Below are 19,044 nucleotides of genomic sequence, written 5' to 3' on the forward strand. Positions count from 1 at the left end.
CCTGCACGCCAATCAACCTCTCTTTAAAAGCCTCCCACATATCAAATGTGGATTTACCTTCAAACAGCTGCTCCCAATCTACATTCCCCAGCTCCTGCCGAATTCTGGTATAGTTGGCCTTCCCCCAATTTAGCACTCTTCCTTTGGGACCACTCTCGTCTTTGTCCATGAGTATTCTAAAACTTACGGAATTGTGATCACTATTCCCAAAGTAGTCCCCTACTGAAACTTCAACCACCTGGCCGGGCTCATTCCCCAACACCAGGTCCAGTACGGCCCCTTCCCGAGTTGGACTATTTAGATACTGCTCTAGAAAACCCTCCTGGATGCTCCTTACAAATTCTGCTCCATCTAGACCTCTAACACTAGGTGAATCCCAGTCAATGTTGGGAAAATTAAAATCTCCTATCACCACCACCCTGTTGCTCCTACATCTTTTCATAATCTGTTTACATATTTGTACCTCTATCTCACGCTCGCTGTTGGGAGGCCTGTAGTACAGCCCCAACATTGTTACCGCACCCTTCCTATTTCTGAGTTCTGCCCATATTGCCTCACAGCTCGTGTCCTCCATAGTGCCCTCCTTCAGCACAGCTGTGATATCCTCTTTGACCAGTACTGCAACTCCTCCACCCCTTTTACCTCCCTCTCTATCCTGCCGGAAGCATCGCTATCCTGGGATATTTAGTTGCCAATCATGCCCTTCCCTTAACCAAGTCTCAGTAATAGCAATAACATCATACTCCCAGGTACTAATCCAGGCCCTAAGTTCATCTGCCTTACCTACTACACTTCTTGCATTAAAACAAATGCACCTCAGACCACCAGTCCCTTTGCGTACATCATCTGCTCCCTGTCTACTCTTTCCCTTAGTCACGCTGACTTCATTATCTAGTTCCTTACAGGCTTTAGTTACTACCTCCTTACTGTCCACTGACCTCATTTGGTTCCCATCCCCCTGCCACATTTGTTTAAACCCTCCCCAACAGCGTTAGCAAAAGCACCCCCAAGGACATTGGTTCCAGCCCAGGTGTAGACCGTCCAATTTGTAATAGTCCCACCTCCCCCAGAACCGGTCCCAATGTCCCAAAAATCTGAACCCCTCCCTCCTGCACCATCTCTCAAGCCACGCATTCATCCTGACTATTCTTTCATTTCTACTCTGACTATCACGTGGCACTGGTAGCAATCCTGAGATTACTACCTCTGAGGTCCTACTTTTTAACTTGGCTCCTAACTCCCTAAATTCTGCTTGTAGGACCTCATCCTGTTTTTTACCTATATCATTGGTGCCTATGTGCACAACGACAACTGGCTGTTCACCCTCCCCTTTCATCATGTTCTGCAGCCGATCTGAGACATCCCTGACCCGTGCACCTGGGAGGCAACATACCATTCGGGAGTCTCGTTTTCGACCACAGAACCGCCTATCTACTCCCCTTACAATCGAATCCCCGATGACTATAGCCCTTCCACTCTTTTTCCCGCCCTTCCGAACAGCAGAGCCATCCACGGTGCCATGAACCTGGCTACTGCTGCCTTCCCCTGGTGAGCCATCTCCCTCAACAGTATCCAAAACGGTATACCTGTTTTGGAGGGAGATGACCGCAGGGGACACCTGCGCTGCCTTCCTGCTCTTTCTCTGCCTTTTGGTCACCCATTCCCTTTCTCCCTCAGCAATCCTAATCTGCGGTGTGACCAATTCGCTAAACGTGCTATCCACGACCTCCTCAGCATCGCGGATGCTCCAAAGTGAGTCCATCCGCAGCTCCAGAGCCGTCATGCGGTCTAACAAGAGCTGCAGCTGGACACACTTCCAGCACGTGAAGGAGTCAGGGACATCAGCCGTGTCCCTGAGCTCCCACATTGAGCAAGAGGAGCATAACACGGGTCTGAGATCTCCTGCCATTTTCAATCTTAAGCTTAAGTTAGTCTTAACTTAGATAAACGAAAAAGGAACGAAAAGTTTTTACCAATCACACGAAAAAAAAAAGAAATAGAAAAAGCCTTACCTTATCTGCACACCACCGAGTCCTTTTTTTTTTGGTTAGAGGAGGAGGGCGGGTGGGAGACACTACAGGTGTAGTGTCTCTGGTTCAACCGCTGCCCAACTATATAGGACTTACTTACCCAGCTGCCACCTCGCTCTCCCTTTCGCCGCTGCAAAAAGACACTAAAATTAACATACGAATCTAAACAATATCTCGGGTTTACGCACAAATTAGAATTGCCTCAACAATATAACCCCTTCTGAATTCACAAAACCCATAAGCTTCTCGAAATTAAATGTCTACCTGAGACTAAACGCACAACATAAGTTATAGACTTACTGTTGGCTCACATTTTGTGGGCGAGATTGTAGATGTCTGGAGTTACAGCATGGTTTTCTGTTGCTATAGCCACGTCATCTGCTTCACAGGTACGCTATAACTGGCAATAGGCAGGGAGCTGGCAGGGTGGCAAGCAGTCTGGGTGACGTGAGGCAGGTGTTCAAACTGATCTCTAGCCAGCCTGGGCCTAGTCGCGTTGCTATGGTGATCTATCCTCTGTTGGGTGGCCTTTTACAAATTGTCCTTTTTTGAGTTCATTTCCTTCCAGCATAGTCATCGTCATTTATGGCACAGAAGGAGGCCATTCGGCCTATTGAGTCCATGCTGGCTCTCCACTGAGCATTATGAATGTTCACTACTTATCTCCCCAACACCGTTCTCTCTGCCCTGTTGCTTACTCTGGCCTTTGGCTTTATACCCTCAGTTGATTCAGGCCATGCGCCTGTCGTGTCCTGGCTGGTTTAATCTCGCACTCTAGTGTTGGTTCTGGTGTGTGCTGTCACTGCTAACTCTTTACAGTCTGAACTATGAGGAAACCTCACGTTTTTTCATCGATACTCTCTCCTTTTCAGTCTTTTCAACAGTTACGGGGAAGTTCTCAGTCTTCACCTATTTCATTCTGACCTGGTTTTCATCAATTTTTTTTTTCTGTACAACGGTTAATATTCGACTGCGGTTAAAGTTCGCCTCCTGGGCCTGAGATCACAGTGAGTTCACCATTTCCTACATTAACAACTGCCTGGGACATTTTCCCACTGTTTCAGGTAAAGGTTTATTGTCTTCAAATTGATTCAGTTTTCCTGCTGTTCTGCTTACAGAATTACTGGGATTTGGAAATGAATGACAGTCAGTTTTATTTGTCAATATGGGAAACCAATGTGTTGCTGCACTTTAAGTCCATCTCCTAGCCTTCATGTCAAAAGGCTGTTTTGGGGCCTGGAACCACATTTTTTGAAACTGCCAGTTAGTTTTCACTTGTTTTTCGCCATTTTCCCTTTGGGTTTCAGGCCTTGGGACCTACAATCACCAATCCAAGAACCCCAGTCCACAATCCCAGAAGCCGAACTTTGAACCCCATTCCTTGAAACCAAATCCCCAATCCTTAATACCCAGTTGCCAATCCCTGATAAAGACAGAAGGCTGGGGGACAGAGGGAGGGAAGAGACAGAAACTCTTCCTTTTTTTTTTGAATAGTATCTCCGGAAACGAACGGAAGAGCATATGATCCGGCTGGAGTCTATAAAGAGATGGTATAGGCAGCTGGCCAGAGAGCAGGGGATAGGATTGGCTGGCAAGCTGAAAGGAATGGTGCATGATGGGATCCAGAGGTGGGACAATCTCCAGAGAAGAGTTGACATCATCTGCAAAAGGCTGAAGGTATTTGACTCCACTCTCTAAAACCATTTGGGTTTTTTTTATTTGTTTGTGCAATGTGGGTGTCGCTGATTAGGCCATATTTATTGCCCTTGAACTGAGTGGCTTGCCAGGCCATTTCAAAGGTATTTAAGAGTCAACCTCATTGCCGTGGGTCTGGAGTCACAAGTAGGCCAGACCAGGTAAGGATGGCAGATTTCCTTCCCTAAAGGGCATTAGTGAACCAGATGGGTTTTTACAACAATCGACAATGGTTTCATGGTCACCATTAGACTAGCTTTTAATTCCAGATTTATTAATTGAATTCAAATTTCACCATTTGCCCTGGTGGGATTTGAACCCATGTCCCCAGAGAATTAGCCTGGGCTCTGGATTATTAACCCAGTGACATTACCTCTAAGCCACTGCCTCCCCAAATGGCAGCCCTCATTACATCACAGCAGTGATGACACTTTAACGGTGCTTTGGGTTGTGAAAGGTGTTATAGAATTGCAAGTCTCTCTTTCTTTCCCTATATCCACCATTTAACCTTGGGCACTTCTCGTCCTGTCGTCAGTGTTTCAACGGGACTCCTGGTAATTGTCGACCTGTGGCCATTTCCCCATTGATTCTATTTCTGGCTTTAATTCAAGAGCTGGTTTCCTGGGGCTTCTGATTTTTGTAACAACCCAAACTCTGCAGCACCTAGCAGGCTTCTTCCCAATTGTTGGGAATGTGCCTCATCCTTGTCTCCGTGCCAGTCTCCAGACACCAGGCCCTGTCCCAGACCTGGTCAGCTCCTTGTTTCTTGCTTCTCCAGCCACTATCCACCTGGCCATTCAATCCATCGTGTATGTTCTGGCTCTTTGCCGGAGCAAGCCAGAATGAATCCCACTGCCATGTACTGTTCCCTCGCCCTGTATTTCCCTCTGTTTCAAATTGTGTCCAGTTTTTACTTAAAAGACACAGTGGTCTCTGCCTCAACCACTGCCAGTGGTAAAGTGTTCCATGCTCCAACAACCTTCCCTTCATTTTGTGACAATTTTAAATTATTAACCCCTCATCACTGACTCCCCAAACAGAGGAAACCATCTCTCTCTATTCACTCCCTCAAAACTCTCTCCACGTTTTAAAACCCTCTTAAAACTCCATTTAATCTTCTCTGCGCTGCTGGGTATAGTCCCAGTACCTCCAGTCGCTCCTTGTAACTACAGTCTCCCATCCCTGGAATGATCCTGGTCAATCTACTGAATGCTATCTGTGCCTTTTAATGACCTTTCTATCATGGGGGCCCCAAGCTGCACGCAGTCTGTAACTGTGGCCTCACTATTGTCTCGTTTAACTCCTCATTACCTCTTTACTATTCTCTACGCCACAATTTATAAAACTCGAGGTGCAATTGATTTAATTTATAACTTAATTGACTTTTCAGGAAGTGGCATATTTGACTACGGGTCAGTGACCCGCCACACCAGTCAGTACCTGCCCATTCAATGTTCTTCCTCTCAAATGTGTTACCCTTTACTTCACATCAAACTGTGTCTGGCCCCGTCTGCCCATCCCATTACCAGTTTGTGTGTCTGGGTGCTCCTGTAATATTCAGTGATGCTGATGTTGGGGCAGACCATTTGCAGATGTTTTGTTTGCAGTATTTTGTGACTCAGAGAGAAGAGTTTGAGGCCGAGCGAGAGAATCTGTGGCTGCAGCTCATGGAGTTGGACATTGAGCTGGAATACTTCGTCCGAGGAGAAGCAGCAAAATATCTCATCCGCCTGCAGGTATTGGGATTGAGTGCTGAGCACAGGAGGGACTCCATCCGAGGGAATGGGTTACGTTGAGGGAGGGAATCGCAATAAGGGAGGAGGGGTTAAGTCCGAGGGAGGCTGATAGCAAACTCTCACCCAACGGGGGAGATATTTGAGGGGGAATCTCAGTCCCCATGAGCTCCTGCGCTCAATCGCCAACTGACCAAAGTCCGCCTCCCCCCAATTTCCTGTCAGAAGAGTGCGGGGCAGCGGGGGGCCAGACTCGATCACTCCTGGACTATTACAGTCTATCCCCCCAAAAACACAACCCATGTGGACAGTGAACCCTGGAATTGACCATCCCCAGTACAAGGGCCTGAAAGGGTTAACGTTGAGCAGGTGTACGGAATACCTCCTACTGTGATGATGTAAGAGATCGCATGTGAGACAGACTTGGAGAGATGCAGCATGGCCTCAGAGGGGTCACACAGACTAGTGTGAAGCTGTACATAGCTATAATGTAATAAAGGTTAATGTTCTAAGTATCCAAGACTAAGGAATCTCTCGAAGCTAGACTAACTAAACATACCAAACATACAACAGTAATAATTGGATTCATGAAGTAGTTTAGATTAAAAAATTTAGCGCAACAGGATTTTTTGGGGGGGTGAAACCCTTTTAACAATCACACTACGTTGACTGTGCCCTCTCTAAGTTGATGTCCCAGAGGGCATAACCTGTCGACATCTCCTCCTTCACCCTGTTGCCCCTGCCGCCTCCCAGGTGCTCCAGCAAGTTATCACCCGCATCAGAGAGAAAACAGATGAGCTGCTGATGGTGGCTCAGATCATGCTGCAGAAGAGTGAGTCCCAGGACAGTGTGACAATCGAAGGCGAGGTTCGGGATCTGCTGCAGTTCCAGCAGGATGTGTTTGGACAAGTGAGTCGGCTCTGCAAGAGATGTCTCAGCACAGGGCAGGTAAGGAGCTTTACTTGCTCAGATCCACCCAGGGCCAGGGGCCTCTCACTGGGAAAAGCTGGAGGCTTAATCCAATAGACAGTCAATTCTCTAAATGCCTATCTTCCTGTCACTGTTCCTCTGCTGCTTTCACAAATTTTAATTCTCCTCTCATTCTTGCTTTCTTTCTCACACTTCCTTGCTGTGGTTCGTCACCTCTTTCTGTTTACCTTCTGCCCCTCTCTGCCTCTCACATTTCCTCCTGCTGTTTCTAACGCCCCCTGAATGGACATGTCCTATTGCTTGGATTTGGGCTCCCTGTTTACCTGGTTTCACAGTTACTACAGGAGAGATTAAATGAAAAAAGGGATGATGGTGCGAGGCAAAAGGAGATGGTGATGGAAGAAGTAAAAGAGGGGGTGTAAATTGTAACAGCACAAACATTAAAAGCATCTGCTATCCAAAAAAAAAAAAATGGGAGCAGTGGTTATGATCTGAAATTGTTGAGTCCGGAAGGCTGCAACGTGATATAATCGAAAGATAAGAACTTAAGATATAGGAGCAGGAGTAGGCCATTCGGCCCCTCAAACCTGCTCCACCATTTAATAAGATCATGGCTGATTGTGGCCTTAACTCCACATTACTGCCAGCCCCCCATAACCCTCGATTCCCTTGTAGATCAAAAATCTGTTTAACTCAGCCTTGACTGTATTCAATGGACCAGCCTCCACTGCTGTCTGGGGTAAGAATTCTAAAGATTAACGACCCTCTGAGAAAAGAAATTCCTCCTCATCTCCGTCTTCAAAGGGAGACCCTTTATTTTGAAACTATGCCCCCTAGTTCTAGATTTCCCCATGAGGGGAAACATCCTCTCAGCATCTACCCTGTCAAGCCTCCTCAGAATCTTATGTTTCAATAAGATCACCTCTCATTCTTCTAAACTCCAATGAGTATAGGCCCAACCTGGTCAACCTCTCCTCATAAGACAACCCCGTCATCCCAGGAATCAGCCGAGTGAACCTTCTCTGAACTGCTTCTAATGCAAGTATATCCCTCCTTAAATAAGGAGACCAAAACTGTACACAGTACTCCAGGTGAGGTCTCACCAATGTCCTGTACAGTTGTAGCAAGACTTTCTCACTTTTTTACACTCCAGGCTCCTTGCAATATATGCTAACATTCCCTTTGCCTTCCTAATTACGTGCTGTATCTGCATGCTAACTTCTTGTTTTTCATGCACAAGGACACCCAGATCCCTGTGTACTGCAGCATTCTGCAGTCTCTCTCCATTTAAATAATCCTACCAAAGTGAACAACCTTACATTTTCCCACTTTATACTCTATCTGCCAAATTTTTTTGCCCACTCACTTAACCTATCTCTATCTCTTTGCCGACTCCGTGTCCTCTTCATAATTTGCTTTCCTGCCTATCTTTGTATCGTCTGAAAATTTGGCCACAATACACTCCGTCCCTTCATCCAAGTCATTAATATAGATTATAAATAGCTGAGGCCTCAGCACTGATCCCCGTTGCAGTCCACTAGTTAGTTTGTCAACCTGAAAATGCCTCATTTATCCTGACTCTCTTTCCTGTTAGCCAATCCTCTATCCATGGTGCTGTTCCTCAAGCTTAAATTGAGCTTCATTAGAACCATATAGAAAGCAGAGGACAGAGAGATCAGAGTGGGACAGAGAATTGAAACAAAAGGCAACTGGAAGCTCGGTCACGCTTGTGGACTGAGGAGAGGTTTTAGTTTAGTTTAGAGATACAGCACTGAAACAGGCCCTTCGGCCCACCGAGTCTGTGCTGACCATGAACCACCCATTTATACTAATGCTACACTAATCCCATATTCCTACCACATCCCCACCTGTCCCTATATTTCCCTACCACCTACCTACACTAGGGGCAATTGCTAATGGCCAATTTACCTATCAAACTGCAAGTCTTTGGCATGTGGGAGGAAACCGGAGCACCCGGAGGAAACCCACGCAAACACAGGGAGAACTTGCAAACTCCACACAGGCAGTACCCAGAATTGAACCCGGGTCGCTGGAGCTGTGAGGCTGCAGTGCTAACCACTGCGCCGCCCTACAAAGTGATCACCCAATCTGCATTTGGTCTCCCCAGTATAGAGGGGAATGCATTGTGAGCAGCGAATACAATAAACTGGAAGGAGGGTTTGGGGCCCTGAACAGTGGGGAGAGAAGAATTAAAAGGGCAGGTGTTGATTTTTGTTTTTATTCTTTCATGGGATGTGGGTGTCGCTGGCAAGGCCAGCATTTGTTGCCTGTCCCAAATCGCCCTTGACAACTATATGGCTTGCTAGGTCATTTCAGAGGGCAGTTAAGAGTCAACCACATTGCTGTGGGTCTGGAATCACATGTAGGCCAGACCAGGTAAGGACGGCAGATTTCCTTCCCTAAAGGACATTAGTGAGTCAGATGGGTTTTTATGACAATCGATGACACCATTACTGAGACTAGCTTTCAATTCCAGATATTTTTTTTTAATTAATTGAATTCAAATTCCAACAGCTGCCATGGTGGGATTTGAACCTGTGTCCCCAGGGCCTCTGGATTACTAGCTCAGTGACATTAGCACTATGCCACCATCTCCCCCACACCCTCCCCCTCTCCAGTATCTCCTGTGCTTGCTTGGGATGGTGCTGTGGGAAGGGAAGGGGATGTTGAGTGATTGAGGAGTGGACCAGGGTGTCACAGATGGAACAGTCCTTTTTGGAATATTGAAAGGGAGAGGTAGATGTGTTTGGCGGCATCACGCAGAAAGTTTCAGAAATGGCGAGGGCTGTTGAATGTGGAGGCTGGTGGGAGATGAAAGGGTGAGAGCAGAAGTGTGGGAAATGGGACAGACATGGTCAAGGGCACTGTCAAGCATGGTGGAGGGGAATCCTCATTGAGGGAAAAGGAGGACACGGCAGAAGCACTGGTGTGGAAAAGTGGTATCATCAGAACATGCAATGGATCAGTCATGGTGAACAGCTGTATTTTAGACTTGAGGAAAATGTAAAGTTGTGTTCCCCAGGGGTCAGTATTGGGACCACTGCATTTTTTTGATAAATATTAATAACCTGGACTAGGGTATACAGGGGATAATTTCAAAGCTTGCAGTTGGCATAAACTCAGAAATGTAAACTGTGAGGAGCACAGTAACAGACAGAGACTGGTGAAATGGGAGACTGGAGAAGCTAGTGCTGGTTTCCTTCGAACTGGGAGGGTTAAGGAGAGATTTAATGAGGTGTTCAAAATTGTGACGGGTTTGACTGAGTAAACAAAGTGAAACTGTTTGCGCTGCTAGAAGGGTCGGTAGCCAAAAACACAGATTTAAGATAATTGGCAAAAAAGCCAGAGCTGGAGATGAGAATGTCTTTTCTGCAGCATGTTATGACCCACCGGCCGTCCACGTCTCCGCTTTAAAGACGTCCGCAAACGCGACATGAAGTCCTGTGACATTGATCACAAGTCGTGGGAGTCAGTTGCCAGCGTTCGCCAGAGCTGGCAGGCAGCCATAAATGCGGGGCTAAATTGTGGCGAGTCGAAGAGACTTAGCAGTTGGCAGGAAAAAAGACAAAAGCGCAAGGGGAGAGCCAACTGTGTAACAGCCCCGACAAACAAATTTTTCTGCAGCACCTGTGGAAGAGTCTGTCACTCTAGAATTGACCTTTATAGCCACTCCAGGCGCTGCTCCACAAACCACTGACCACCTCCAGGCGCGTATCCATTGTCTCTCGAGATAAGGAGGCCAAAGAAGAAGAAGATATGACTTGGAATGCACTGCCTGAAATGGCGGTGGAAGCAGATTCACTATTAATTTGCAAAAGGGAATTTAATAAATACTTGAAAAGGAGAAAATTACAGGGCTATGAGGGAAGAGCAGGGCGAGTGGATATTATTGGATACTCTTTCAAAGAGCCAGCATAAACATAAAATGCCCTCCTTCTGTGACTACTTAGAAATACCTGGTAGATGATCCCTGATTAGTAGCGATCAATGAGTCCTGCTTCAGTCCAGCGAGCTCCTGATCAACTGCCACAACCAGCAGAAAGGGAGCAGCTCCATTGTAATCCTCAGCCTCCTGATCTTGCACAAAGGGGGATTTAACATTGTCTACCCCCCACTCCACCCCCTCCCCCCCCCCCCCCCCAATCCCCCCTCCATAGACTTAGCTCACTGCTTCCAGTGTGAAACATGCTACAGCTTCCAAACTGCCCGAGCTTCCCGCTGTTCAATGCAGACTTCAACATAGAAACTCCCAGACGTCCGGAACGCTGGAACTGGATCTTATCCTTATAGTGAGGCCTTCTGACAATTCAGGAATGGGCACTGAGTGATGGCTGGGAGTGGGCCTAGGGTTGTCAGGATTGATTTGCAGTCTCCAAGAACTGAATGTTAATTTTCATGGACACCCGGGAGAAAAATTATCGGGACCATTAAAAAGTATTTTTTTATCATTTTTCTTGGAACATTTCAAGTATAGCACTATTAGTATTTTTAAACTATTTTCCCTGATGTAGCCTTCGTCACTAATGTCCTAATACCATTGTTAAACTGTCAGGAAGGGACCATCTCCTTTTATTTTTCCCAAATCACTATTCTGCTTTACAGCTTCAATTTTTCTCTTATCTGAACCCTTCTTGTTCCAAATGACAATTAATTTTGGCCCAGATTTTCCCACTACTGATATTAAGCTGACTGGCCTGCAGTTACCAGGTTTACCCCTCTCCCTGTTTTTGAACAGGGGTGTAATACTCGCAATCCTCCAGTCCTCTGGAACCATCCCTGTATCCAAGGAGGATTGGAAAATTGTGGCTAAAGAGTCCGGATTTTTCACACTTCCTTCCCTCAGTAACCTAGACTGTTTGGACCAAGTGATTTTTCTACTTTGACCTCTGCCAACCATTTAAGTACCTCCTCTCTATCTCTTATGTTCTCCAATATCACTACGTCCTCCTCATTTTACTCCGACATTAGCAGCATCTTCACTAGTGAAGGCAGGTGCAAAGTACTCATTTAACACCTCTGCTGCCACACAAAAATTTCCTTTTTGGACCCAATTCTGGCCTCGTGCATCCCTGGTTTTCATCGCTCCACCATTGGCAGCTGTGCCTCCAGCTGCCTAGGCCCTAAGCTCTGGAATTCTCTCCCTAAACCTCTCGACCTCTCTACCACTCTCTTCCTTTTTAAGACGCTCCTTAAAACTTACCTCTTTGACCAGGCTGTCCTCATATCATCTTATGTGACTTGGTGTCAAATTTTGTTTGGTAACACTCCTGTGAAGTGCCTTGGGATGCTTTACTACGGTAAAGGCGCTAGATAAACGCAAGTTGTTGCTTTAGCTTCCAGTCTACACTCCGCAAACTGAATGGTTGCTTCTCCATATTTCAGGTGTCTGGAGAATGGGAACTGTCCAATAGAGGAGGTGGTGAGTCTGATTGTCGCTGTGTCGACAGTGTCCTGGAGGAAAAGGGAGTCGAGGGTCGCAGGAGCCTATCAATGTGGCACCCGCTCTGTGAGGGGGTTCCAAGTGACCATCAGTCTGGCTACTCCACCCCGAGCAGCATCAACTCCTTACCCCTGGAGTGGGATTCATCAGTGGATGTCGGAGAATCAGGATCACATGAGGACGATAATTCCTTTCACAGCTCAGAGCTGGGTATGTGATCACCATTAGTGGGGAACATCCTGATACAGCGGTCCTCGTGTGTTAGAGGGATTCATGGGGCAGCGATTTATATAAAGAATGTGCATTTCCATCTTTCACATCCACATGATGTTTCGAAGCTTATGAAATTGAGTTTTTGTCGTAATGTAGTAAACGTGGCATCCAATTTGCACACAGCAAGATCCCAGAAACAGCAAAGTGAATAATGATTGGATAATCTATTTTCAGTGATGTAGGTTGAGGGATATGTGTTGGCCAGGAGATTGGGAGTAAGGGCCCCGCGGTTGTGCGCTAAATGGATGTATCCTGGGTGTCGCCGGGAGCACTGTGCATTGCTCTGTCTTGAGTCAGGAGGTTTTAGGTTTAAACCTCATTCGAGAGATTGAGCGCATAATCCAGTTAACGCCCCAGTGCAGTACTGAGGGAGCGCTGCACGGTCAGAGGTGCCATCTTTCAGATGAGAGATTAAACGGAGGCCATGTCTGCCTCCTCAGGTGAACATAAAAAATTCCTTCACACTATTGGAGGAGGAACAGGGGTGTCCTGGCCAATATTTATCTCTCAATCAACATCAATAAAAATTATCTGGTCATTATCACATTGCTGTTTATGGGATCTTACTGTGTGCAATTTGGCTGCCTCATTTCCTACATTACATCAGGGATTACATTTCATTGGCTGTGAAGCACTTTGGAATGTCCTGAGGAGGTGACTGGTGCTATATAAATGCAAGTCTGTCTTTGTGTCTTTTTCTTTTTTTGTCTGAAACCTCAAAAACAAACATTTCTCAAAAAAGGAGAGATCAGACACTGTACCCCATCCAGCTCCTCCCACACTCTCCCACCCCCTCTGTCACCACCCCCACCTCTGTCACCACCCCACCCCCCTCTCTGTCACCCTGTGACTCTTCCATCCAGCTGTCCAAGCTTTCACATGCACACAGGAAGTCAGAGGGAGCTTTTGACCAGAAGTGATTTCCAATTATGGACCAAGAGGCGGTGGAAAGATTATCAAGTGCACAGTGCGGGGCTGAGGGGTAATGTAGGAGGGTTCTGGGGATGGGGTGGGTGTTGGGGATATGTGGAGAAGGTGGGTGAGTGGGGTCGGGCTGATTTCGCTCTGTGAGAGGGATGAGGTGGTTGTTTGCTCAGGAAGGTTCAGGTTCTTGTGGTGGGCGAGCGGCTTCTGCACGACAGGGTCTCCGAGATCCTGAATGATGTGTCTTCAATTTTAGACAAGCCCATTAGCCTGGATGGGAAATGCAGAGTGTGGAGTTCTGGAAGTCATCAGATCCACTGCCGAGCGAAGAGTTCTGGAAGTCATCAGATCCACTGCCGAGCGAAGAGTTCTGGAAGTCATCAGATCCACTGCCGAGCGAAGAGTGACTCCAGCACGCCGGAGCAGGTGAGAATCCGTGCGGTCCAGCTAGTCTCAGACCACTGACCCCCAGGGTAGGCAGACCCACTGTCCAGAGTTTGGTGTCCCGTCTGAAGGGTGTTCAGATCAGAATGATAGACTTGCCTTAGAGGCAATGCAAGAAAGATTCACTCAGTTGATTCCTAGGATGAGAGGGTTGTTCTATGAGGAGAGATTGATTACAACGGGCTTGTATTCACTGAAGTTTAGAAGAATGAGAGGGGATCTTATTGAAATGTATGAAATGTATGAAATTCTTAGAGGTCTTGATAGGATAGATGCGGAGACGCTGTTTCCCTTGGCTGAAGAATCTAGAACGAAGGGTCAGAGGCTCAGGATAAGGGGTCGGCCATTTTGGACCAAGAAGAGAAGTTTCTTCACTCGGAGTGTTTTTGGAATTCTCTACCCCAGGGAGCTGTGGATGCTCAGTTGATCAGTCCATTCAAGACTGAGATGGATAGACTTTTGGGTTTTAAGGGAATCCAGGGATATGGAGATATCGTGGCGAATGCAGAGTTGATCTAGAAGTTTAGTCAGGATCTATTGAATGATGGGCTCGATGGCAGGATGGCCCACACCAGCTGCAATATTTTGTGTGTGTGTGTTTGTGTGCACATGCGTGATTGTCTGTGTATATGTCAATTGTGGCTTAGTTAGGCTGTTGGTTCAGGTCCCACTTCAGAACTTAACCAAAATCAAAGCTGACAGACCAGTGCAATACTGAGGGAGTGCTGCACTGTCGGAGGTGCTGTCTTTCAGACGAGATGTTAAACCGAGGCGTCGGTAGACATAAACAATCCCACGGCACTATTTCGAAGAACAGGGAAGTTATCACCCGATGTCCTAGCCAATATTTATCCCTCAACCAACATCACTAAAACAGATAATCTGGCCATTATCACATTGCTATTCGTGGAATGTTGCTGTGCACAAATTGTCTGCCTTTCCTACATTACAACAGTACCTGGACTTCAGAAAGTACTTCATTGGCTGTAAAGCACTTTGGGATGTCCTGTGGTCATGAAAGTGCTATATTAATGCAAGTCTGTCTTTCTTTAAGTGTGTGTGCATCTGTCTGCGTCGGGGGTCTGCCTGTGTATGTGTGTATATGTCTGTTTTTTAAATTCGTTCATGGAACGTGGGTATCACTGACAAGGACAGCATTTATTCACCATCCGTAATTGCCCTTGAGAAGGTGATGTTGAGCTGCCGCCTTGAACCACTGCAGTCCGTGTGCTGTGGATCCACACAGTGCTGGACTTCCAGGGTTTTGACCCAGCGATAGTAATGGAATGGTGATTATAGTTCCAAGTCAAGATGGTGTGGCTTGGAGGGAACTTGCAGGTGGTGGTGTTCCCATGCATCTGATGCCCTTGTTCTTCTAGGTGGTAGAGGTCGAGGGTTTAGAAGAAACCTTGTCGAGTTGCTGCAGTGCATCTTGTATATGGTACACACTACTGCCACTGTATGTCAGTGGTGGACGGAGTGAATGTTGAAGATGCGGGGGGGACGGGGGGCGGCAAGGGGGGGTGCGATCAAGTGGGCTGCTTTGTCTTGGATGGTGTTGAGCTTGTTGAGTGTTATTGGAGCCACATTCATCCAGGCAAATGGAGAGTATTCCATTGAAGTGATTTATGACTTTAACCCCTTTATAGGGACTAAACCAAATCAGGAGTACATCCCTATGAATCTCCTTTAAGTTCAAACCAGACAAATCCCTATAGATACTTATTTGGGTCCAAAGAATTGAACTAGTTTTTCGTCAAAGAAAGAAAACTAACAGAGAATATTACATCTTTCAAATGGCCTATTTTTTAAAAAATAATTATGGCTAAGCCATAAATATCCCTGATATAAGGGTCTGGGAAACTCTCTTCAATACGTATCTCTCCACTTAGAGACACAGATAGCGTTCTTGTAGTTGTATACAGAATGCTACATGAGACAATTTATTAACTTTTATATATCTGTTAATGAATTTAACATACTTATCCACTTAAAAGTGTATTGCATATCACAATATCAAATATTACTAAGAGATGTAACACAATCTTATTTCTAACATAGAATCCAAAAGTTTAACCCTGCTAATGTTACAGCAAAATATCTTAGAATAGCCATCAAAATTTAAAGTAAACTTTTACCTTAAATTCCTGAGTAAGCCATAGGGTGAGAAGTATTGTTGAGGAATTCAACACTTCTAATTTTTGCTTCAGAAACTCTTATGTTTATACTGTTTCTAAGGTATCATCTGACCTCTTAGCTTATAGGTGTTGCCTTTCTGTGTGTGTTTTTCCTGCTTTTGAAATCCATATATGGTAGTATCATTAACTAACATCTCCACTTAATGTTTTGCTGGAATTTCCCTATTCTTGAAGTTGTGAGCATTTATCTGGTCAAAATGTTTATAGTTGTGTTTACTTGGCATCTGTTCCTGTAAGTACTGTTCCATTTATGGTTTTATTATCTGTAATTGTCTTTTTATGGTACCTTGTAACAACCTTTTGAGTCGATCTGTTTACATCACCAACACTATCAATTAAGTTTATTGCTACCTCTTACTGATGTCAGACAGGATATTTCAATGTGTATTTATTCTCCAAGTCCCTGGCAACAGAAACGCTGAAATGGATTTCCCAACTTAAAAGGTGTTTCTGGTACACATTCTATTGTAACAGGGACCTTGAAATTTCTTACTCTACCTTCTTAAAGGGGAATTTCAGTGAGTCTTGAAAACTGACCATGTATTCAATCTCTAATTATAAAAGCTACAATATATTAACTATATCTAAATTATACCTACATTCTATCACACATCTGACTTGTGCCTTGTAGATGTTGGACAGGCTTTGGGGAGTCCGGAGGTGAGTTAGTTACTGCAGAATACCCAGCTTCTGCCTGCTTTTGTAGCCACAGTATTTGTGGCTTGTCCAGTTCAGTTTCTGGTCCATTGTAACCGCCGGGATGTTGGTGGAGGATATCAAGAGGAGGTTGGTCGACTCTCTTGTTGGGACATGGTCATTGCCTGGCACTTGTGTAGCACAAATGTTACTTGCCACTAATCACCAAGCCTGAATGATGTTCAGGTCTTGCTGCATGGGGGCATGGACGGCTTCATTATCTGTGGAGTTGCAAATTGAACTGAACACTGAAATTATCAGTGAACATCTCCAATTCTGACCTTATGATTTGAGGGTAGGTCATTGATGAAGCAGCTAAAGATGACTGGGCCTAAGATACTGCCCTGAGGAACTCCTGCAGTAATGTCCTGAGATTGAGATGATTGGCCTCCAACAACCATCTTCCTTTGTGCTAGGTATGATTCCAGCCAAAATGGCTTGTGCGGTGGTCACTCCGATCAATCCTGTCATGGATAGATGCAGCTGCGAGACGTAGGTGGTTCTCTCAGCATGTGCCACAGGCCCAGTGTTACCTTCAGGACTCGGACAGCTCAGTCAGTGGTGAGGCTACTAAGCTACTCTTGGTAATGGACATTGAGGTCCCCCATCCAGAGTACATTCTGTGCCCTTGCTACCCTCAGTGCTTCTTCCAAATGGTATTCAATATGGAGATGTACTGATTCATCAGTGGTAATCAGCAGGAGGTTTTCTTGCTCATGTTTGACCTGACACCATGATGGCAGTTAAGACTCAAGCACGTTACTTTGGGTCCGGATCACATGTAGGCCAGACCAGGTAAGGGTGGCAGATTTCCTTCCCCAAAGGACATGACTGAACCAGTTGTGCTTTTGATGACAATCTGGTAGTTTTATGGTCACTGTTACAATACGAGCTTTTAATTGAATTTAAATTCTGCAGTTGCTGTGGTAGAGTTTGAATGCTTGTCTCTGGATCATTAGTCCTGGTTTTGGGGTTACCAGTCTAGTAACATAACCACGATACTACCATACCTGATAACTCTGTGCGTGTGTGTTTGTGCGTGTGCTGCTCACTGTTCACTGCTGTCTCTGGTTTCTCCCCAGATAGATGTGGGCTGTCAGTGTGACTCTGAAGTTAATATGGTGTCGGATGAGCGTGGTGTCCCGTGTGGCACTCGGATGCAAGCAGTCAGTGACAGGCTCTCCTGGGGTAATTGGTTGCTGTCTTTCTTCCCCACCCACCACATTCAGCCAACACCAAGCATGCGCCACAGGGAAGTAGGTGGAGGTCACTGGTGGATGGTAGAGGTCACGGGCTAGGGGTGGGGCCACAGATTTGGGCAGGGGTAGAGTCAGGTGGAGTTGGGGGGGGGGTCACAGTATGTTGAGGTCACAGGTCTGGGCAGGGTGATGGTGTAGGGGTGGGGTTACAGGGTAGAGGAGGTATCACATGGTGGAGTGGTGTGATCAATGTGCTGGGTATGTGAGGGTCTGGGGTGAGGGTCTACTGGGGTGAGTGCGGTGGTGGGGGGGGGGGGGGGAGAAATATGGGCTCAGGGTCCTGGTGGGGGCAGGGGTTAGGATCTAGGGGGTGAAGGTTGGAGGTGGGGAGAGTCCAGGGGGAAGTGCCTGTGAGTGAAGGTTCCAGGGAGATGAAGGTCCAGAGGGGGAAGGACTGGGGGAGGGCTATGGGGATCGAGCTGGAGAGTGGGACTGACAGCATAGGTCTGTGGAGAGCCGGCATGGACTCAATGGACTGAATGGCCTCCTCTGCTGTATATGACTCTCCCTGTCAAGCTGGAATTTATGTTGAGCGGGAGGCCCTGCCCACCAGCCGAAAAGGCGGGGGCGAGCCCTCCTCCACCGGGCCTGGGGAGCCAGGCCGGGATTTTTTGCTCCCCAGATCCTTAATTGGCCTTGGGCGGGACTTCCACCTCCTTGAGGCAGGAAGTCCCGCCTCAAGGAGCTGCCGGCCAATCGGCGGGCCGGCAGCTCTTAGTCCCAGCAGCGCCACCAGGAACGGTGGCCACTGCTGGAACAGCAATCCAGCCATCGCAAGCAAGGTGAAGGCCACACCCAAAATGAAGGTTTTTGGCACCTTGCCGGGTACAAACGGCTGGGCCTTGTCGAGGAAAGGGGGGGGTGCGGGTGTTGTGCGGTGAGGACGGTTGGGGCTTCAGGGGAGGCCCTCCGTGGGGCACAAGGTGTCCGATCAGGAGGGCCCCCATCCCCAGCCCATACATGATGGTGATCTAGGGGCCTTAGCCATCTGCCTACCGAGGGTAAGATACCCAGGCAGTGAAAGGAGACCCGTAAGTGGCAGTGAATTGGCCTCTAAAGGGCCTTGATTGGCCTGGGTCAGGCAGGCTGTTTCTCACCGCCCTGTGTAAAATTGCAGAGGGGGCTGGAAGGTTTCGAGAAAAGCCCCCCCTCACCCCCCTCCATCAGCCTGCCCGATGGGGGTCTGTAAAATTTGGCCTCAAAGTCAGAATCATAGAATGATGCAGCACAGGAAGAGGCTATTCGGCCCATCGTGCCTGTGCTGGCTCTTTGAAAGAGCTTTCCAATTAGTCCCACTCCCCTGCTCTTCCCTCATAGTCGTGTAGAATTTTCCTCCTTAATTATTTATCCAATTCCTTTTTGAAAGTTACTATTGAATCTGCTTCCGCTGCCCTTTTAGGC

At 46.9% G+C, this 19,044-nt stretch overlaps 1 protein-coding gene across 1 annotated transcript in view; it reads left to right on the forward strand.

Moving 5' to 3' along the window:
• Positions 1-19,044, forward strand: part of LOC137353173 (nesprin-2-like) — a 32,672-nt gene that overhangs the window by 5,275 nt on the left and 8,353 nt on the right. Inside the window, exons 3-7 of the mRNA XM_068019219.1 lie at positions 3,525-3,707; positions 6,212-6,406; positions 11,792-12,059; positions 13,303-13,472; positions 17,467-17,572. Of these exons, the coding sequence (XP_067875320.1) occupies positions 3,525-3,707; positions 6,212-6,406; positions 11,792-12,059; positions 13,303-13,472; positions 17,467-17,572 (922 nt within the window). The remainder of the gene's footprint in view (positions 1-3,524; positions 3,708-6,211; positions 6,407-11,791; positions 12,060-13,302; positions 13,473-17,466; positions 17,573-19,044) is intronic.

Source organism: Heterodontus francisci, chromosome 40, assembly GCF_036365525.1.
Source record: "Heterodontus francisci isolate sHetFra1 chromosome 40, sHetFra1.hap1, whole genome shotgun sequence".
NCBI classification, from domain to species: Eukaryota; Metazoa; Chordata; class Chondrichthyes; order Heterodontiformes; family Heterodontidae; genus Heterodontus; species Heterodontus francisci.